Source organism: Oncorhynchus kisutch, unplaced genomic scaffold (assembly GCF_002021735.2).
Source record: "Oncorhynchus kisutch isolate 150728-3 unplaced genomic scaffold, Okis_V2 Okis01b-Okis20b_hom, whole genome shotgun sequence".
NCBI lineage: Eukaryota > Metazoa > Chordata > Actinopteri > Salmoniformes > Salmonidae > Oncorhynchus > Oncorhynchus kisutch.
The window spans coordinates 6,021,220-6,044,908 of record NW_022261978.1 but is presented as its reverse complement, the minus strand read 5'-3'; the positions used below and the strand labels follow the sequence as shown (position 1 = coordinate 6,044,908).

Here is a 23,689-nt window from a genome sequence, read left to right as displayed (position 1 = left end):
TATTCATTTATTCATTTTGCTCCTTTGCACCCCAGTATCTCTACTTGCACATTCATCTTCTGCACATCTATTACTCCAGTGTTTAATTGCTATATCGTAATTACCTCGCCACTATGGCCTATTTAATTGCCTTTACCTCCCTAATCTTACCTCATTTGCACACACTGTATATATACTTTTTATTCTTCTGTATTATTGACTGTATGTTTGTTTACTCCATGTGTAACTCTGTGTTGTTATATGTGTTGAACTGCTTTTCTTTATCTTGGCCAGGTCGCAGTTGTAAATGAGAACTTGTTCTCAACTTGCCTACCTGGTTAAATAAAAAGGTGAAATAAAATTTAAATATTTAAAAAAAATGGTAGGTGGGGGCTGTTACATCCGGGAAGAAAACACAAACACACTTCCTTGACAACAGCTCTGCACTGCTCTGCGAAGCGCAAGAAGCATAACTGCCCTGACTTCTCCTGAAGCCGTATCACCGTACATGCTGTATGGCCCAATGCAGAAGTCAAATTGACCATGCAGTGCCCAGATGTACAATGTACTTCTCTCTGCAGCACTCTCTCCTGCCAATTTGGGCACAACTTCATAACTTCATTGTGTGAATTTGCATCTGATCGTTAGAGTCTATCAATTCCCCATTTTATATATATGATGTGGGACAAAAAAAGTATTTAGTCAGCCACCAATTGTGCAAGTTCTCCCACTTAAAAAGATGAGAGAGGCCTGTAATTTTCATCATAGTTACACTTCAACTATGACAGACAAAATGAGAAAAAAAATCCAGAAAATCACATTGTAGAATTTTTTATTAATTAATTAGCAAATTATGGTGGAAAATAAGTATTTGGTCAATAACAAAAGTTTATCTCAATATGTTGTTATATACCCTTTGTTGGCAATGACAGAGGTCAAACGTTTTCTGTAAGTCTTCACAAGGTTTTCACACACTGTTGCTGGAATTTTGGCCCATTCCTCCATACAGATCCCCTCTAGAGCAGTGATGTTTTGGGGCTGTTGCTGGGCAACACGGACTTTCAACTCCCTCTAAAGATGTTCTATGGGGTTGAGATCTGGGGACTGGCTAGGCCACTCCAGGACCTTGAAATGCTTCTTACGAAGCCACTCCTTCATTGCCCGGGCGGTGTGTTTGGGATCATTGTCATGCTGAAAGACCCAGCCACGTTTCATATTCAATGCCCTTGCTGATGGAAGGAGCTTTTCACTCAAAATCTCACGATACATGGCCCCATTCATTCTTTCCTTTACACGGATCAGTCGTCCTGGTCCATTTGCAGAAAAACAGCCCCAAAGCATGATATTTCCACCCCCATGCTTCACAGTAGGTATGGTGTTCTTTGTATGCAACTCAGCATTCTTTGTCCTCCAAACACGACGAGTTGAGTTTTTACCAAAAAGTTATATTTTGGTTTCATCTGACCATATGACATTCTCCCAATCTTCTTCTGGATCATCCAAATGCTCTCTAGCAAACTTCAGATGGGCCTGGACATGTACTGGCTTAAGCAGGGGGACACGTCTGGCACTGCAGGATTTGAGTCCTTGGCGGCGTAGTGTGTTGCTGATGGTAGGCTTTGTTACTTTGGTCCCAGCTCTCTGCAGGTCAGTCACTAGGTCCCCCCGCGTGGTTCTGGGATTTTTGCTCACTGTTCTTGTGATCATTTTGACCCCATAGGGTGAGATCTTGCATGGAGCCCCAGATCGAGGGAGATTATCAGTGGTCTCCCCCCCACACACACAGACACACACACACACGCTGTACATACAATACATACACACATCACTTCTTCCTAACTGTTTAGCTCTGACCAAGCAGACAGGGAGGAAGGAAGTGATCACCCTACATCCCAAATGGAACCCTATTCCCTATGTAGTGCACTACTATTGACTAGGGCAAATAGGGTGTAGTGCACTACTATTGACTAGGGCAAATAGGGTGTAGTGCACTACTATTGACTAGGGCAAATAGGGTGTAGTGCACTACTATTGACTAGGGCAAATAGGGTGTAGTGCACTACTATTGACTAGGGCAAATAGGGTGTAGTGCACTACTATTGACTAGGGCAAATAGGGTGTAGTGCACTACTACATAAGGTTGACCCCTAGACTTACTGCAGCCACCACACACACACACACACCACCGTCCACCAGAGATGACATATGACATCACAGCTTATGACATCAATAATGACCTCACCACCCAGCCACCCCATCAATGCCCCTACTGTCTATCTCTCTGAGACACACACACACACACACACACACACAGGAGTCTGTAAATATGGATGGGGCATGAGAGGGACAGAAAATGTGTTATCTTTCATACAAAGTAATAGACTACAGACACTATTCCCTTTATAGTGCACTAAGTACTACACTATGAACCCTATTCCCTTTATAAGTAGTGCACTAAGTAATACACTATGGGCCCTATTCCCTTTATAAGTAAAGTAGTGCACTATGGACCCTATTCCCTTTATAAGTAGTGCACTATGGACCCTATACCCTTTATAAGTAGTGCACTATGGACCCTATTCCCTTTATAAGTAATACACTATGTGGTGAATAAGGTTCAATTTGGGACGTCTCTCTCTACCTCTCTATGAAGCTAACACACGACACAGACCAAATTATACAGACCAATCTATTGAATATTATATAATGTCAGGCTATAAACTACAACACCAGTCTACACACACACACACACTGGCACACAAACAGAAACACACACACCACACACACACACAGGATTCATGTTAAAGTTCGATAGGATAGAGTCAATATAACAGACAGACATACTGTGGGTCTATGAGCTGATTGCTGTGTGTGTGTGTGTGCGTGTGTGTGTGTGTGTGTGTGTGTGTGTGTGTGTGTGAGAGAGAGAGAGAGAGAGAGAGAGAGAGAGACACTCTTTCAGTCTCCTCCCTCCTTTCTCAAACCCCCACGCCTTTTAACCCTTTATTTTGACAGCTAGTTGCGCAAAGTGCGTAAACGTTATTCGTGAATAAACCCGCTCATCAGAACCGGAAAAAAGACGTGACAACTCGTAGACCCGATGTTGCTTCGTTGGCTACTTTTACGCCATGCAAGGGACGGTATATATAGCATATAACTTGCACTACAAACTTTATGTAAAAAGACCCAAAGCTCCGCCAGCATCCAACCCTTCACTTTATATAGATTGACTATCTATGTGTATAGTATTTCTATACTCAACCCGTTACCCAGCTCTGGTCCAGAGCGTTAGTGCGCGTTCCCTCTTTCACTCATAAATGTATGAACGCGTAGTAACGCCAAGGACCAGAGCTAACCATTACTACTCACCTTCCAACGAAATTCTCCAGAACGGAGCTTTTCCCGGCGCTCTGCCCTCCGACCACGGCGATTTGCGGCAGGTCCAGGTTGCAGCTCTGGCCGATGCAGCTGAAGGCGTCCTGGAGCTTGTTGATGAGGGGAATAAGGTCTTCCATACCCCGGTTCCCCATGGCTGCTGCTCTTCTCTCCGGCGGACTCAACTCAGGATTCTCGGAGAGACAGGGAGAGAGAGACAAGACTCCGAGAGAGAATTGGGTCGGATCTTTGCGCTCTCTCACTTGCGAACTGGAGTTTCCTTTCACGGAAAAAGCGTAAAAGTCAAGTCGACTGTTAAAACGTGATTGTTGTCAGATTTGAGTTCGGCTCAGTAACTAGATTCTAAATAACAGGGCTACAGTGACGCGCTATTTAAATGAATAGAAAAGACGGAATAGAAAACAACAGTGATAAAACTTCAGTCAGTCATCATCCGGTCAGGCGACACGCAGACTCTGCTCCAGACCGTGGCTCCGCCTGTCATCCACTTACACCTCTTCTCATTGGTCATCACAGTGTCTGTCAACGTATAGGAGGAGCCTACTGTATAATTGGTTTTCGTGCGTTGAGAAAAAAATGGACGTTAGACACGCCTCCGTGGACCCGGCAATGTCCTGCTATTGGCCGCAAAGGGTGTCAATCAAATACCCTTCTCCCCGCCCCTTCTCAAAAGTTTAAAGCGTCTTTCTCGACTTTGCATCCTCTCATTGTCTCCTTTTATTTGACCTTAATTCAACTACACTGATCTGAAAGAGCTGAATAGATGAAACACACACCAGATCGTGTCAAAGCTTCACTTCTCTTGAGATAATCAGACATAAACAGGAGTGTTGTGTTTAGAGCAAGATGCAAAACAATCACATGTTATTGGTCACATACACATGGTTAGCAGATGTTATTGCGAGTGCAGCGAAATGCTTGTTCAATCACAAAAATATGTGAATAACTAGATCTATTGATACAGTAGCTTACTATACAGTATCGCTATACAGCATTGATATAAATCATTGATATACAGCATTGATATCCAGCATTGATATCCAGCATTGATATAAATCATTGATATACAGCATTGATATCCAGCATTGATATCCAGCATTGATATAAATCATTGATATACAGCATTGATATAAATCATTGATATAAATCATTGATATCCGGCATTGATATCCAGCATTGATATCCAGCATTGATATAAATCATTGATATACAGCATTGATATCCAGCATTGATATCCAGCATTGATATAAATCATTGATATACAGCATTGATATAAATCATTGATATAAATCATTGATATCCGGCATTGATATACAGCATTGATATCCAGCATTGATATAAATCATTGATATCCAGCATTGATATACAGCATTGATATCCAGCATTGATATAAATCATTGATATACAGCATTGATATCCAGCATTGATATCCAGCATTGATATAAATCATTGATATACAGCATTGATATCCAGCATTGATATCCAGCATTGATATAAATCATTGATATCCGGCATTGATATACAGCATTGATATCCAGCATTGATATAAAGTCAATCACTGATTTAGCAACATATTGTCTCCTATTCAAAGGTAAAGGCTTTTTACGGTACAACCCTCTAACAGAACAGGTACAGGAATCTCTCCACGACCACAATGGGATTATTTAACACACAGAGTAATATTTACAAACCATAGATTTGATCAACCACTTTCTTTACAAAAATACAATGTCTTGTATTCAAAGTTTAAGGTATTTTATAGCAGCCTACACAACCTGGTCTCAGAGCATTTCGTATTATTCTGTATGTACATCTGGGTTAGGGGAAGGGTTAAGGTTAGGGGAAGGGTTAGCTATAAGGGTTAAGGTTAGGGTTAGGGTTAGGGGGAAGGGTTAGCTAACATGCTAAGTAGTTGCAAAGTAGCTATAAAAAAAGTAGTAAGTAGTTGAAAAGCTAAAGTTGGCCGTGATGAAATTCGAACTCGCAACCTTGGAGTTGCTAAATGTTCGCCTTATACACCCACCTATCCACCCTGACCAATTACCCTCCTTTCATTTTTCTCTTAAAATAACGATCTGTATTATGTAACCACACCAAATGTAACATGGAAAGTCTTGGATTTACTTACAGAATAATATGACCTGCTCTGAGACCAGGTTGGCCTACAGCACAGAACATAAAACACAGGCACAAGAATATAATCATTAAAGTTGCATTATGTAACTTTTTGGGGGCGACCGGACTAAATTCATATAGAAATGTGAGTTATAGATCTGTCGTTCTCATCGAAAGCAAGTCTAAGATGAGGTAGATCTGTTCTATGTGCACTATTTCTATGCTTCCCTTTCTTCGAGTTTTGTCTTTCACTATCTTAAGTTTTGTTTCTGCAGTATGTAACTTTTTGGGGGCGACCGGACTAAATTCATATAGAAATGTGAGTTAAATGTCACGTTCTGACCTTAGTTCCTTTTTTATGTCTTTGTGTTAGGTTGGTCAGGGCGTGAGTTGGGGTGGGGAGTCTATGTTCTTTTTTTCTATGTTATATTTCTATGTGTTTGGCCTAGTATGGTTCTCAATCAGAGGCAGGTGTCGTTCGTTGTCTCTGATTGAGAATCATACTTAGGTAGCCTGTTTTCCCCCATTTTGATTGTGGGTGTTTGCTTTCTGTTTTTGTGTCTGCACCAGACAGAATTGTTTCGGTTGTGCTCTGCGTTTTGTTTATCAGTGTTCAGTTCCTTTATTAAAAGCGTGAACACGTACCACGCTGCACCTTGGTCCTCACCTTCTTCCACCTACGACAGCCGTTACATATAGATCTGTTGTTCTCATCGAAAGCAAGTCTTAAGACGCGGTAGATCTGTTCTATGTGCACTATTTCTATGCTTCCCTTTCTTAGAGTTTTGTTTTTGCATCTGTTACTTTGGGTTTTGTACAGCAGCTTCAAACAGCTAAATATACAATATGTTTGGTTGTGGAAAATATATTTCACAGCAGTTTAGATGGTACAATGATTCTCTGCACTATACTTGCTTGTTTTATCACATAAACTGAAAGTAGGTGAACTGTTTAAGCAATAAGGCCAGAGGAGGTGTGGTGTATGACCAATATAGCATGGCCAAGGGCTGTTCTTATGCACGACGCAGTGCGGAGTGCCTGGATACAGTCCTTAGCCGTGGTATATTGGCCAAATATCACAAACCCCGAGGTGCCTTATTGCTATTATAAACTGATTACCAATGTAATTAAAGCAGTAAAAATACATGTTTTTATCATACCCGTGATATACGGTCTGATGTACCATGGCTGTCAACCAATCAGCATTCATGGCTCGAACCACCCAGTTTATAATAGAATTTTAGCAACCAGGACATTTCTGCATAGTGTCTATTTATGAACTCGTGATGTCCATATCTGAAGTTATGATCTCTGTCAACAACATTTATCTGTTACAATGTCCATATCTGATGTCATGATCTCTGTCAACAACATTTATCTGTTACAATGTCCATATCTGAAGTCAAGATCACTGTCAACAACACCCCATCATGTCACATGGTTGAGTTAGAACAGGAGTGTGACTGTGTTTCCATGGAGACCCAGGTGTTCCTTCAGGACAAAGGAGACTACTCTACCTGGCTCAGGGACACTGAAGAGCCCTCATTCCAAACCCTAAACCCTGGGTAGAGGGGCTCAGTGAATGTGGTCTGGAATGTGTACAAGGGAGTCATTGTGTCAGAGTAGACCTCGTAGAGGGACAGACTGCCAGCTGGCCAGTCCAGAAACACTCCTACTCTGGGAGGAGGACAGGCCTTTCTGGGGTTTAGGAGGGTCGATGAGGGGCAGAGCAGGTATACGAGTGACTTCACTATTGTGGTGAGCAGTGTAAAGATGCCCAGAGCAGTCCAGACACCAAGTATGTGGACACACCAAGGGCCAGGCTCATCTAGGCCTATATCTCATTGTAATCATATTATTATCTATGAACATTTGAACATCTTGGCCATGTTCTGTTACAACCTCCACCCGATACAGCCAGGTTCTTGGTTTCTTCCTAGGTTCCTGCATTTCTAGGGAGTTTTTCCTAGCCGCAGTGCTTCTACATCTGCATTGCTCATTGCTTTCTGTTTGGGGTTTCAGGCTGGGTTTCTGTACAGCACTTTGTGACATCGGCTGGTGTAAAAAGGGCTTTATAAATACAGTTGATTTATTGAAATAAATATGGAGTTGGACCCTCCTTTACTGCTATAACTTAGCATCCGCCAAACCCAGATTCTTCTGTCGGACTGCCAGATGGTGAAGCGTGATTCATCACTCCAGAGAACGAGCTTACACAACTACAGAGTCCAATGGCGGAGAGCTTTACACCACTCCAGCCGACGCGTGGCATTGCGCATGGTGATCTTAGGCTTGTGTGCAGCTGCTCAACCATGGAAACCCATTTCATGATGCTCCCGACGAACAGTTCTTGTGCTGACGTTGCTTCCAGAGGAAGTTTGGAACTCGCTAGTGAGTGTTGCAACCGAGGACAGACAAGTGTGCTCTTCAGCACTCTGCGGTCCCGTTCTGTGAGATTGTGTGGTCTACCACGACGGCTGAGCCGTTGTTGCTCCTAGACATTTCCCCTTCACAAAAACAGTACCTACGGTTGACCTGGGCAGCTCTAGCAGGGCAGAAAATGGACAAACCGTCTTGTTGGAAAGGTGTCATCCTCTGATGGTGCCACGTTGAAAGTCACTGAGCTCTTCAGTAAGGCCATTCTACTGACAATATTTGTCTATGGTGATTGAATGGATGTGTGCTCGATTTTATACACAGACAGCAACGGGTGTGGCTGAAATAGCCGAATCCACTCATTTGAAGGGGTGTCCACATACTTTTGTATATATAGTGTCTATATAATAGTGTTTATGAAAGGAAGATTCTTACTTGTCTAGTGGCAGAAGTTTCTCTGTGTTGTGGTGTCAGTTTGACTTGGTATTGTCTCTGAGAGAACAAGAAAGAACAGAGAGTGGCAGGGGAAGAAGAGAGAGAGAGAGAGAGGGAGAGAGAGGGAGACAGATGGAGAGAGTGGCAGGGAAAGAAGAGAGAGAGAGAGAGAGAGAGAGGACTGCAGCAGGCAAGACCCAACCTGTAGTAATCAGGAATGTTTTTTTCTACATCACACACCATAAGTCAGGGCTGTTATACTGGTAGTAATTTAGTAATTTACACCGGCCCTTTGATCAATTCTGAACATGAATTAAAGACCTGCAAAAAAATCCCCGCCAAAATCTGCCTTTCAGTGTCAAAATGACAAACACCATGGTGTCTATGGTGTGTTTTCTAGCTGTTTTCAGGCGCTTCTAACGCCCATGTGGCATGTTGATTCTTTCTTCTTCATGTGAATTAGTGTTTCAATGGTAGTGTTCAAGCTACACAATATTATGACCCCATTGCTGAAAGAAACGACTCTAAGGAACACGTCCTGCCTTATGTTCCCCTCCCTATGACTCACAAAGACTCGTTAGAAGGGAGTGAGACAAACAACGCCTGATGACTGAGGGAATTGACTTCAAAGCATCCTTCAGACTGGAATTTGGCATTACCTGATTGGACATATCTTTGTGGCATTACCTGATTTGACATATCTTTGTGTCATTACCTGATTGGACATATCTTTGTGGCATTACCTGATTGGACATATCTTTGGGGCATTACCTGATTGGACATATCTTTGTGGCATTACCTGATTGGACATATCTTTGTGGCATTACCTGATTGGACATATCTTTGGGGCATTACCCGATTGGACATATCTTTGTGGCATTACCTGATTGGACATATCTTTGTGTTATTACCTGATTGGACATATCTTTGTTCCATTACCTGATTGGACATATCTTTGAGGCATTGCCTGATTGGACATATCTTTGAGGCATTACCTGATTGGACATATCTTTGTGTTATTACCTGATTGGACTTATCTTTGTTCCATTACCTGATTGGACATATCTTTGTTCTATTACCTGATTGGACATATCTTTGTTCCATTACCTGATTGGACATATCTTTGTGACATTACCTGATTGGACATATCTTTGTGACATTACCTGATTGGACATATCTTTGTGACATTACCTGATTGGACATATCTTTGTGTTATTACCTGATTGGACATATCTTTGTTCCATTACCTGATTGGACATATCTTTGTTCCATTACCTGATTGGACATATCTTTGTTCCATTACCTGATTGGACATATCTTTGTTCCATTACCTGATTGGACATATCTTTGTTCCATTACCTGATTGGACATATCTTTGTGTTATTTATTGAGATGCTTCGTTTTTCAGATGATTTTAAACCTAATTACCTTTTAAGAAGCTATTGATCGTTTTTCACTAAAACAAAAATAACATTGGGAGGAGAGTCTTGTGTTTTTTTCCTTTCCAATGATGATCAAATGTTTTGGTTGCACCTTGACTCACGTTGGTTGAGCCTCCACTTCTTTCCTGGTTACTTTTAACAACATGTAATACTAAGAAAAGTGTTTTATTGGATAGTTGTGTGTTGCTTTTTCATACAGTTTCTACAGTATAATGGCAGGTGGAGAATGTCCAGCCCCCCTGCAATTAACCTTTATCATTATTATTTTAAACGTCTGGCCGCCTTAAATAGCCCTCTGCCATAGGTCTCTATTAACCAATCACATCTCTGTTCCTACATCTCATACTGGAATCAGAGATAGAGCGCCCTCTACAGATCAGATGACAGAAACACACTGACAGAGGCACTACATTTAATTTCCCGAATTCCTCTCTCCTTGCCTTCTTCTCACAACGAATTGGTTTTGACACAACTATAGTCTACCAGGCTGAAATGTAATATTTCTGGTTCTGTCATGTGGGCAGAGTGTTATTGTCCAAACATATTGGTATAGGCGTACTGCGTCAGATGCTTGATTATGTTATGGGGGAGACGTGCTAGAAAATATACTAGAATGTGGAGTGTGTTTGCATGTTGAAGGTAAGTCTTTGGTCCAAATGTCTCCTCCTCTTCCTCTCTGGTTAAAGGCATGTCTCTGTCATGTTCCAAAATACGAAACATACTAACAGCTGTAATTATTCAAAAAATAATATGTAATTTTTCCCCCCAAAATAAAAATAATAATAAGTGCTGAAAATTCTACACACACGGAACAAAGTTCCTGGTTAGTTGTCGCATCCCCCAGTGTGTTGACAGGTTAGTTGTCGCATCCCCCAGTGTGTTGACAGGTTAGTTGTCGCATCCCCCAGTGTGTTGACAGGTTAGTTGTCGCATCCCCCAGTGTGTTGACAGGTTAGTTGTCGCATCCCCCAGTGTGTTGACAGGTTAGTTGTCGCATCCCCCAGTGTGTTGACAGGTTAGTTGTCGCATCCCCCAGTGTGTTGACAGGTTAGTTGTCGCATCCCCCAGTGTGTTGACAGGTTAGTTGTCGCATCCCCCAGTGTGTTGACAGACGTTAAGATATGATGCCAGTTGTGTGAGGTGCCTGTTCACGAGAGATGACCAACTGTGTAGTAACCCGGTAGTTTACCAAATACAAAGAGACTCCATTATTGCATCAGTATTGTATTAGTTTCCCACTACACATATACAGAGAGACTCCATTATTGCATCAGTATTGTATTAGTTTCCCACTACACATATACAGAGAGACTCCATTATTACATCAGTATTGTATTAGTTTCCCACTACACATATACAGAGAGACGGCATTATTACATCAGTATTGTATTAGTTTCCCACTACACATATACAGAGAGACTCCATTATTACATCAGTATTGTATTAGTTTCCCACTACACATATACAGAGAGACTCCATTATTACATCAGTATTGTATTAGTTTCCCACTACACATATACAGAGAGACTCCATTATTACATCAGTATTGTATTAGTTTCCCACTACACATATACAGAGAGACGGCATTATTGCATCAGTATTGTATTAGTTTCCCACTACACATATACAGAGAGACTCCATTATTACATCAGTATTGTATTAGTTTCCCACTACACATATACAGAGAGACTCCATTATTACATCAGTATTGTATTAGTTTCCCACTACACATATACAGAGAGACGGCATTATTACATCAGTATTGTATTAGTTTCCCACTACACATATACAGAGAGACTCCATTATTACATCAGTATTGTATTAGTTTCCCACTACACATATACAGAGAGACTCCATTATTACATCAGTATTGTATTAGTTTCCCACTACACATATACAGAGAGACTCCATTATTACATCAGTATTGTATTAGTTTCCCACTACACATATACAGAGAGACGGCATTATTGCATCAGTATTGTATTAGTTTCCCACTACACATATACAGAGAGACTCCATTATTACATCAGTATTGTATTAGTTTCCCACTACACATATACAGAGAGACGGCATTATTGCATCAGTATTGTATTAGTTTCCCACTACACATATACAGAGAGACGGCATTATTACATCAGTATTGTATTAGTTTCCCACTACACATATACAGAGAGACGGCATTATTGCATCCGTATTGTATTAGTTTCAGAGACAGAGGGAAATATAGAGCGTAGGGTAATGTTCTCTAATTACGCTGTGATTGGCTCAGTTCTCTGCCACTCACAGGGACACTACATCACTGCAAAATCTACAGGGAGAGAGAATGTTCAAACCCCCTTGGGTGCTGCCATAGATTTACATTAGAAGTGCCCATCCAAGAAGGCTCAAGGTCATTGGCCACAGATAAAATCTCTACCGTAGCTTTGATTGGACTGATTGTATCAACATCGTACTTTCAAAATCCTAGCGAGCAAGTTAGACAAGCAGTCATCATCATGAATCAAGTTGAAAATCTACAGGAAAATCCTTTTCAATGTTTGTCATTTTATTTATTTACCTTTATTTAACTAGGCAAGTCAGTTAAGAACAAATTCTTATTTGCAATGACGGCCTAGGAACAGTGGGTTAACTGCCTGTTCAGGGGCAGAACGACAGATTTGTACCTTTTATTTATTATTTTATTTTACCTTTATTTAACCAGGTAGGCTAGTTGAGAACACCTTTATTTAACCAGGTAGGCTAGTTGAGAACACCTTTATTTAACCAGGTAGGCAAGTTGAGAACACCTTTATTTAACCAGGTAGGCTAGTTGAGAACACCTTTATTTAACCAGGTAGGCAAGTTGAGAACACCTTTATTTAACCAGGTAGGCAAGTTGAGAACACCTTTATTTAACCAGGTAGGCTAGTTGAGAACACCTTTATTTAACCAGGTAGGCAAGTTGAGAACACCTTTATTTAACCAGGTAGGCTAGTTGAGAACACCTTTATTTAACCAGGTAGGCTAGTTGAGAACACCTTTATTTAACCAGGTAGGCAAGTTGAGAACACCTTTATTTAACCAGGTAGGCTAGTTGAGAACACCTTTATTTAACCAGGTAGGCAAGTTGAGAACACCTTTATTTAACCAGGTAGGCAAGTTGAGAACACCTTTATTTAACCAGGTAGGCAAGTTGAGAACACCTTTATTTAACCAGGTAGGCTAGTTGAGAACACCTTTATTTAACCAGGTAGGCAAGTTGAGAACAAGTTCTCATTTACAATTGCGACCTGGCCAAGATAAAGCAAAGCAGTTCGACAGATAAAACGACACAGAGTTACACATGGAGTAAAAACAAACATACAGTCAATAATGCAGTATAAACAAGTCTATATACAATGTGAGCAAATGAGGTGAGAAGGGAGGTAAAGGCAAAAAAGGCCATGATGGCAAAGTAAATACAATATAGCAAGTAAAATACTGGAATGGTAGTTTTGCAATGGAAGAATGTGCAAAGTAGAAATAAAAAATAATGGGGTTCAAAGGAGCAAAATAAATTAATTAATTAAAATTAAATACAGTTGGGAAAGAGGTAGTTGTTTGGGCTAAATTATAGGTGGGCTATGTACAGGTGCAGTAATCTGTGAGCTGCTCTGACAGTTGGTGCTTAAAGCTAGTGAGGGAGATAAGTGTTTCCAGTTTCAGAGATTTTTGTAGTTCGTTCCAGTCATTGGCAGCAGAGAACTGGAAGGAGAGGCGGCCAAAGAAAGAATTGGTTTTGGGGGTGACTAGAGAGATATACCTGCTGGAGCGTGTGCTACAGGTGGGAGATGCTATGGTGACCAGCGAGCTGAGATAAGGGGGGACTTTACCTAGCAGGGTCTTGTAGATGACATGGAGCCAGTGGGTTTGGCGACGAGTATGAAGCGAGGGCCAGCCAACGAGAGCGTACAGGTCGCAATGGTGGGTAGTATATGGGGCTTTGGTGATAAAACGGATTGCACTGTGATAGACTGCATCCAATTTGTTGAGTAGGGTATTGGAGGCTATTTTGTAAATGACATCGCCAAAGTCGAGGATTGGTAGGATGGTCAGTTTTACAAGGGTATGTTTGGCAGCATGAGTGAAGGATGCCTTGTCAGCTTCCGGTTACTAGTCCAACGCTCTAACCACTAGGCTACCCTGCCGCCCCATATGAAGAGAAATGACTGATCAAACGTTTAGGTGCTCATCAGCCATAGGACATAAACATTGCACAACAAGTTGGAAATCTCCAATTCAACAATGAGTAGTTTGGAAGGAATCAGTGGCTGACTGCAAGTGTTACAAAGCAATAACCAGCCGGCTATTCAGTGGAGAGGGTGTGTGGTCAGAGGGTGTGTGGTCAGAGGGTGTGTGGTCAGAGGGTGTGTGGTCCCAGTCTGGGTTTAAGGTTCTCTTTTCCAAGCTTAAAAGGATAAACATTCACATGCAACACCATGGGCCAGAAAAGGTTGAATACATTGGTCACGCTGTCAATCCAACATGACTTCTGCCACGTTCAAAACAACTGGAAACTCGGAACTGGGAAATCACAGACTTCAGAGAGTTCAAGAAAACTGAGAACTCTGGAAAAAAAATGAGCTCTGACTGGAAAAATAAGTTTTGAAAGGTCATCCAACTCAGAATTCCAAGTCAGGAACTTGGGCCTCTTTCTAGAGCTCAGACCGGAAGAGCATTGATACGACCTGTTTTTTTCTGAGTTCCCAGTTGTCTTGAAAGCACCATAAATCCAGAGAACGCCAGACTTTGATGACAAAGTTTGATGACGAAATTTTCCGCCAAGAAGGAATGCCGCACCACCTTCCTGTTCAAGTGAGCACAGCACAACAAGGTGAGTACAAACATGTATTGTATGCTGCTGCATAAATGATGTAATATGCCAGGGAGATATGTATACTGTAGCTAAGAAAGTAATACTAATTGTATGTAGTGTAGTAAGCTGTTAGTAGCCCATGTGCCTCACCCTAATATTTTGGTCCCTTTCCCCCTCATAACATAGCCTTCTGTTCTGACTTGGTGTTGCACATGTAGCCTAATGCCTTAGAGAAATGCCATCATATAATATTTCATTATCTGCTTATATGCTCCCTTTTATTTATTTATCCTACGGTTCTGACTTGGTGTACAGGGAGAACACTGTAAGAGCAGCCCATGTTCTGAATTCTGTCGCTGTACATTTCAAAAGAGATGAACAAATAGTTATGACTACGTCTGTCCTAGCTCGCTTATTAATGCCTTAATCGAAATTACGGATTGCTTCTTATCCACTCATCGTTTGCTTATGCAATAGTTTGTACATCTTAATTGTCAGTAGAAACCACATTTGTTTAAGCAAGTCAGCCATATCAGCTTTTTCTCTAAAGGCAGTAAATGAGGTTGAAAGAACTGTTTCCCTGCCAGACAAGGCTCCTCTGATAACCAGGTGTAGTGGTGGTAAGGATTCACTCCATGGTGCTGAAAACAAGGCTCCTCTGATAACCAGGTGTAGTGGTGGTAAGGATTCACTCCACGGTGCTGAAAACAAGGCTCCTCTGATATCCAGGTGTAGAGGTGGTAAGGATTCACTCCATGGTGCTGAAAACAAGGCTCCTCTGATATCCAGGTGTAGTGGTGGTAAGGATTCACTCCACGGTGCTGAAAACAAGGCTCCTCTGATAACCAGGTGTAGTGGTGGTAAGGATTCACTCCACGGTGCTGAAAACAAGGCTCCTCTGATAACCAGGTGTAGTGGTGGTAAGGATTCACTCCACGGTGCTGAAAACAAGGCTCCTCTGATAACCAGGTGTAGTGGTGGTAAGGATTCACTCCACGGTGCTGAAAACAAGGCTCCTCTGATAACCAGGTGTAGTGGTGGTAAGGATTCACTCCAAGGTGCTGAAAACAAGGCTCCTCTGATAACCAGGTGTAGTGGTGGTAAGGATTCACTCCACGGTGCTGAAAACAAGGCTCCTCTGATAACCAGGTGTAGTGGTGGTAAGGATTCACTCCACGGTGCTGAAAACAAGGCTCCTCTGATAACCAGGTGTAGTGGTGGTAAGTATTCACTCCATGGTGCTGAAAATAAAGCTCTGCTGTTGGGACAGCTTTATGTAGGCCATTTGTCTCCATTATAATACATGTAATGTATTTTGTTGTGCTGTGCTGTGTACTGTAGTGCTGTGTTATGTAATGTAGTATTGTGTAGTGGGGCTTTGCTGGCATGCATCATAAACCTTTTTTTTTTAGTTTGCCCCACCAAGATTTAGATGCTAAACCCCCTACTGATATCCCCTTTGGTTTGCTCTGCTCTCCTTATGCTGAACTAAGGGAGAGTTAGGTGTTATGCTAGTGGTACATGTCCTGCTCCTCCTAGTTGCAATACACCCACGTCTCCTCCCATGTCTGGCTGGACACGTTGTATGTTTTAATGTTTTGATTGTCAAACTGATGAACAAGAGAGAAGAGCAACAGAGTCCTTCTGCCACTGGAGGGCGATCTCCCTCCATCCCATGAAGGGTCTGTCGGCGGTTTCCCAGATTCAGGTCTGTCGGCGGTTTCCCGGCGGTTTCACAGATTCAGCCAAGTCCTGGACTGAGAACAACTCAATGGACAATCTCCATTGACAACGTTTTTTTTAGTCAAGGATGAATTTAGGCGTAATCTGTGTCTGGGAACCTGCCTCTGAATGTCCAGTAATGGAACATGAATCGGCTTCCTGTTTCACAACAAAGCATCCTTCACTCATACTGCCAAATATACCCTCGTAATACTGACTATATACTACCCACTACTGCGACCTGTATGCTCTCGTTGCCTGGCCCTCGCTTCATATTCGTCACCACTGGCTCAGGTCATCTATAAGTCTTTGCTAGGTAAAGCCCCGCCTTATGTCAGCTCACTGGTCACCATAGCAGCACCCACCCGTAGCACACGCTCCAGCAGGTATATTTCACTGGTCACGCCCAAAGCCAACACCTTCTTTGGCCGTCTTTCCTTCCAGTTCTCTGCTGCCAATGACTGGAACAAATAGCAAAAATCACTGAATCTGGAGACTTATATCTCCCTCTCTAACTTTAAGCATCAGCTGTCAGAGCAGCTTACTGATCATTGCACCTATACATAGCCCATAGCCCATAGCCCATCTGTAAATAGCCTCATCCCCATTCTCCTTTGCACCCCAGTATCTCTACTTGCACATTCATCTTCTGCTCATCTATCACTCCAGTGTTTAATTTCTAAATTGTAATTATTTCGCCACTATGACCTATTTTATTGCCTTTACCTCCCTAATCTTACTATATTTGCAGACACTGTATATAGACTTTTCTATTGTGTTATTGACTGTACGTTTGTTTATTCCATGTGTAACTCTGTGTTGTTTGGGCCACAGCGGTGGTGTAGCCGACCGTAACGACGACAGCAGTGATGTAGCCGACCGTAAGGACGACAGCGGTGGTGTAGCCGACCGTAAGGACGACAGCAGTGGTGTAGCCGACCGTAAGGACGACAGCGGTGGTGTAGCCGACCGTGAGGACGACAGCAGTGGTGTAGCCGACCGTGAGGACGACAGCAGTGGTGTAGCCGACCGTGAGGACGACAGCAGTGGTTTAGCCGACAGTAAGGACCACAGCAGTGGTGTAGCCGACCGTAGGGACGACAGCAGTGGTGTAGCCGACCGTAAGGACGACAGCAGTGGTGTAGCCGACCGTAAGGACGACAGCAGTGGTTTAGCCGACCGTGAGGACGACAGCAGTGGTGTAGCCGACCGTGAGGACGACAGCAGTGGTGTAGCCGACCGTGAGGACGACAGCAGTGGTTTAGCCGACCGTGAGGACGACAGCAGTGGTGTAGCGACCGTGAGGACGACAGCAGTGGTTTAGCCGACCGTGAGGACGACAGCAGTGGTGTAGCGACCGTAAGGACGACAGCAGTGGTTTAGCCGACCGTGAGGACGACAGCAGTGGTGTAGCCGACCGTAAGGACGACAGCAGTGGTGTAGCCGACCGTGAGGACGACAGCAGTGGTGTAGCCGACCGTGAGGACGACAGCAGTGGTGTAGCCGACCGTAAGGAAGACAGCAGTGGTGTAGCCGACCGTAAGGACAACAGCAGTGGTGTAGCCGACCGTACGGACGACAGCAGTGGTGTAGCCGACCGTACGGACGACAGCAGTGGTGTAGCTGACCTTAAGGACGACAGCAGTGGTGTAGCGACCGTGAGGAAGACAGCAGTGGTGTAGCCGACCGTAAGGACGACAGCAGTGGTGTAGCCGACCGTAAGGACGACAGCAGTGGTGTAGCCGACCGTGAGGACGACAGCAGTGGTTTAGCCGACCGTAAGGACGACAGCAGTGGTGTAGCCGACCGTGAGGACGACAGCAGTGGTGTAGCCGACCGTAAGGACGACAGCAGTGGTGTAGCCGACCGTAAGGACGACAGCAGTGGTGTAGCCGACCGTAAGGACGACAGCAGTGGTGTAGCCGACCGTAAGGACGACAGCAGTGGTGTAGCCGACCGTAAGGACGACAGCAGTGGTGTAGCCGACCGTAAGGACGACAGCAGTGGTTTAGCCGACCGTGAGGACGACAGCAGTGGTTTAGCCGACCGTGAGGACGACAGCAGTGGTGTAGCCGACCGTAAGGACGACAGCAGTGGTGTAGCCGACCGTAAGGACGACAGCAGTGGTGTAGCCGACCGTAAGGACGACAGCAGTGGTTTAGCCGACCGTGAGGACGACAGCAGTGGTTTAGCCGACCGTGAGGACGACAGCAGTGGTGTAGCCGACCGTAAGGACGACAGCAGTGGTGTAGCCGACCGTAAGGACGACAGCAGTGGTGTAGCCGACCGTAAGGACGACAGCAGTGGTTTAGCCGACCGTGAGGACGACAGCAGTGGTGTAGCCGACCGTAAGGACGACAGCAGTGGTGTAGCCGACCGTAAGGACGACAGCAGTGGTGTAGCCGACCGTAAAGCCGACAGCAGTGGTTTAGCCGACCGTGAGGACGACAGCAGTGGTTTAGCCGACCGTGAGGACGACAGCAGTGGTGTAGCCGACCGTAAGGACGACAGCAGTGGTGTAGCCGACCGTAAGGACGACAGCAGTGGTGTAGCCGACCGTAAGGACGACAGCAGTGGTTTAGCCGACCGGAAGGACGACAGCAGTGGTGTAGCGACCGTAAGGACGACAGCAGTGGTTTAGCCGACCGTGAGGGCGACAGCAGTGGTGTAGCCGACCGTAAGGACGACAGCAGTGGTGTAGCCGACCGTGAGGACGACAGCAGTGGTGTAGCCGACCGTGAGGACGACAGCAGTGGTTTAGCCGACAGTAAGGACCACAGCAGTGGTGTAGCCGACCGTAGGGACGACAGCAGTGGTGTAGCCGACCGTAAGGAAGACAGCAGTGGTGTAGCCGACCGTAAGGACAACAGCAGTGGTGTAGCCGACCGTACGGACGACAGCAGTGGTGTAGCCGACCGTACGGACGACAGCAGTGGTGTAGCCGACCTTAAGGACGACAGCAGTGGTGTAGCGACCGTAAGGAAGACAGCAGTGGTGTAGCGACCGTGAGGAAGACAGCAGTGGTGTAGCCGACCGTAAGGACGACAGCAGTGGTGTAGCCGACCGTAAGGATGACAGCAGTGGTGTAGCCGACCGTGAGGACGACAGCAGTGGTTTAGCCGACCGTAAGGACGACAGCAGTGGTTTAGCCGACCGTAAGGACGACAGCGGTGGTGTAGCCGACCGTAAGGACGACAGCGGTGGTGTAGCCGACCGTAAGGACGACAGCGGTGGTGTAGCGACCGTAAGGACGACAGCGGTGGTGTAGCGACCGTAAGGACGACAGCGGTGGTGTAGCCGACCGTAAGGACGACAGGGCTGGTGTTGCGACCGTAAGGACGACAGCTGTGGTGTAGGCGACCGTAACGACGACAGCGGTGGTGTAGCGACCGTAAGGACGACAGCTGTGGTGTAGCCGACCGTAAGGACGACAGCGGTGGTGTAGCCGACCGTAAGGACGACAGCGGTGGTGTAGCGACCGTAAGGACGACAGCGGTGGTGTAGCGACCGTAAGGACGACAGCTGTGGTGTAGCCGACCGTAAGGACGACAGCGGTGGTGTAGCGACCGTAAGGACGACAGCTGTGGTGTAGCCGACCGTAAGGACAACAGCAGTGGTGTAGCCAACCGTAAGGATAGCACTTGTTATTGCTACCTACTAGGCTACATAATGCATTGATGTGAATCACACTGCTGCGCTCTCATTTAGCTATTTGCCCTTTCAGGATTGTGGTTGTTGCGGACGGCTGTTCACAAATGCATGCCTATTTTAACCCAATAAAGGTTGAATTCAGGAAGTTGCAGCTCCCTATCAAGCATTGTTTTTGCGACCAGGGGGTGTATTCATTAGGGTAACCGTTTACCGTTGAAGAACCAAGCGGAAGAACATTTTGTTTGTATTGGACACATTCAGGTAGGTCCTCCGTTTTGTTCCGTTTGCTTCCGTTTTAAGAAACGTTTTGCAACAGAATCGGCTTTAATGAACAATCCCCAGTGGACAGCCAGCAGTATACAACCTGTTCTTGCAACAGCTGCATAGTGCGGATCCCAGCCTGTGGAATAACAGTTTGAGGAAGTTGGTCCATTCTAAACTGCCCCGTGGTGTTGTGCTCCTTACGGTCAAATACAAGTTTCATTTAAGAAGACCAAGATTGGGGCTTTTAGGCCTAACAGACACATGCTCAGAGGCATAACAGACACATGCTCAGAGGCCTTAACAGACACATGCTCAGAGGCCTAACAGACACATGCTCAGAGGCCATAACAGACACATGCTCAGAGGCCTTAACAGACACATGCTCAGAGGCCTAACAGACACATGCTCAGAGGCCTAACAGACACATGCTCAGAGGCCATAACAGACACATGCTCAGAGGCCTAACAGACACATGCTCAGAGGCCTAACAGACACATGCTCAGAGGCCTAACAGACACATGCTCAGAGGCCATAACAGACACATGCTCAGAGGCCTAACAGACACATGCTCAGAGGCCTAACAGACACATGCTCAGAGGCCATAACAGACACATGCTGAGGCCTAACAGACACATGCTCAGAGGCCTTAACAGACACATGCTCAGAGGCCTAACAGACACATGCTCAGAGGCATAACAGACACATGCTCAGAGGCATAACAGACACATGCTCAGAGGCCTAATAGACACATGCTCAGAGGCCATAACAGACACATGCTCAGAGGCCTAACAGACACATACTCAGAGTCCTTAACAGACACATGCTCAGAGGCCTTAACAGACACATGCTCAGAGTCCTTAACAGACACATGCTCAGAGGCATAACAGACACATGCTCAGAGGCCATAACAGACACATGCTCAGAGGCCTTAACAGACACATGCTCAGAGGCCTAACAGACACATGCTCAGAGGCCTTAACAGACACATGCTCAAAGACACAACAGACACATACTCAAAGGCACAACAGACACATACTCAAAGACATAACAGACACATGCTCAGAGGCCTAACAGACACATGCTCAGAGGCCATAACAGACACATGCTGAGGCCTAACAGACACATGCTCAGAGGCCTTAACAGACACATGCTCAGAGGCCTAACAGACACATGCTCAGAGGCATAACAGACACATGCTCAGAGGCATAACAGACACATGCTCAGAGGCCTAATAGACACATGCTCAGAGGCCATAACAGACACATGCTCAGAGGCCTTAACAGACACATGCTCAGAGGCCTAACAGACACATACTCAGAGTCCTTAACAGACACATGCTCAGAGGCCTTAACAGACACATGCTCAGAGTCCTTAACAGACACATGCTCAGAGGCATAACAGACACATGCTCAGAGGCCTTAACAGACACATGCTCAGAGGCCTAACAGACACATGCTCAGAGGCCTTAACAGACACATGCTCAGAGGCCTAACAGACACATGCTCAGAGGCCTAACAGACACATGCTCAGAGGCCATAACAGACACATGCTCAGAGGCCTAACAGACACATGCTCAGAGGCCTTAACAGACACATGCTCAGAGTCCATAACAGACACATGCTCAGAGTCCATAACAGACACATGCTCAAAGGCCTTAACAGACACATGCTCAGAGGCCTAACAGACACATGCTCAGAGGCCATAACAGACACATGCTCAGAGGCCTAACAGACACATGCTCAGAGTCCATAACAGACACATGCTCAGAGGCCTAACAGACACATGCTCAGAGGCCTAACAGACACATGCTCAGAGGCCTAACAGACACATGCTCAGAGTCCATAACAGACACATGCTCAAAGGCCTTAACAGACACATGCTCAGAGGCCTAACAGACACATGCTCAGAGGCCTTAACAGACACATGCTCAGAGGCCTAACAGACACATACTCAGAGGCCTTAACAGACACATGCTCAGAGTCCATAACAGACACATACTCAAAGGCCTTAACAGACACATGCTCAGAGGCCTAACAGACACATGCTCAGAGGCCTAACAGACACATACTCAGAGGCCTTAACAGACACATGCTCAGAGTCCATAACAGACACATACTCAAAGGCCTTAACAGACACATGCTCAGAGGCCTAACAGACACATGCTCAGAGGCCTAACAGACACATGCTCAGAGGCCTAACAGACACATGCTCAGAGTCCCTAACAGACACATGCTCAAACTCGTGCACTTTTGATAGACTTAAACAGCTGCAAATTATCGCAATATCAAAGTGTCATTAACAAACAACTTAAACTAGAGGCTTCTATGGCATTACATTTTTCACATGCAAAAAAAGCACTTTTCAGTCGTGCTCAAATCATGTCATTTCCCGAGAGCAGCATTTATTTTTCAGCTGGAAGCAAGGAACCCAATCAGTTCTCCATGACAACACAATCATAAACAACAGAGTAGGCTATTTAGTCCTTATTTTTCGGATTATACTCAGGTAAAACAATTTGATTAATGTACTTTTCCATATTTAATAAGACCTAATCTTGAAGATCAAGGGGTATTAAGCTAATTGTAATGACTGGAAATGGGACAGACTGTTTTGTTGTTAGGTAAACATACAGCCTAACGGAATGCTAATCAGTAGTAGGAACCAATGGGTTAGAAGCATCCCTAACCAACCCATAAAGTCAAATGCAACATCCATTTATGGACAGCTATGTAAACTCATGTATTTGTCCTGCAATAGATGTCTTCAATTGGTAATATTCATTTTTTGTGTGTTTTCTAGTGACTCTTATTGGGCCCAGTAGAGCTGCAGAGTCAAAATTGGCTGTTTTAAAAATGTATAAAAACTAAAATGAGCTTTTGGTCTTAATTTAAGTTTAGGCATTAGGGTTAGCAGTGTGGTTACGATTCAAATGAGATTTTATGACGTTGTGGATGCGCCAGCTATTGACCACTATGCAGAGCTGCCTCCAGACTCGCCAGATTCCAGATACCGGTCCCAGACACTTAACGGTTAGAGTTTCACCTGCTGCAGAGATCTTGTGGCAAGAATATTATTTATTACATCCAGATGTTGGATACAGAGAAAGTAAATATCACATATAACTAAATTAACAAGAGTGGGGAGGGTGTATTTTAAGGAGGAAATTGGTGTGTTTGCATGCCAGAGGTGGGACCAAGTCACTATTATTCGAGCCACAAGTAAGTCTCAGGTCACATGGTCCGGATCTCAAGTCGAGTCCCAAGTAGAACGGATCAAGTCCATGTTGTGCGTCGCAAGAGCAAATCGAGTTGATTTACACGTTTTTTTTTTTATCAAGACTTAAGTCATGTTTTTTTTTTAAATACAGAAAATGATTTATTCAATTACAAATCTTTGTTTATTTATTGAGGCAACTAGACAGCCCTTTTTTGTGTGTCTACAACACATTCTGATGATGTAATAATTCATTTCAACA

At 44.5% G+C, this 23,689-nt stretch overlaps 1 protein-coding gene across 4 annotated transcripts in view; it reads right to left on the bottom strand.

Annotated features, from left to right (window-relative positions):
* LOC109882549 (dynamin-2) overlaps positions 1–3,834 on the bottom strand; it is a 69,782-nt gene extending 65,948 nt beyond the window's left edge. For all 4 annotated transcript variants that reach the window (XM_031811165.1, XM_031811168.1, XM_031811169.1 and 1 more), the window contains exon 1: positions 3,349–3,834. In XM_031811165.1, the coding sequence (XP_031667025.1) occupies positions 3,349–3,509 (161 nt within the window). In that variant the 5' untranslated portion in view covers positions 3,510–3,834. The remainder of the gene's footprint in view (positions 1–3,348) is intronic.
* Positions 3,835–23,689: the final 19,855 nt, after the last annotated feature.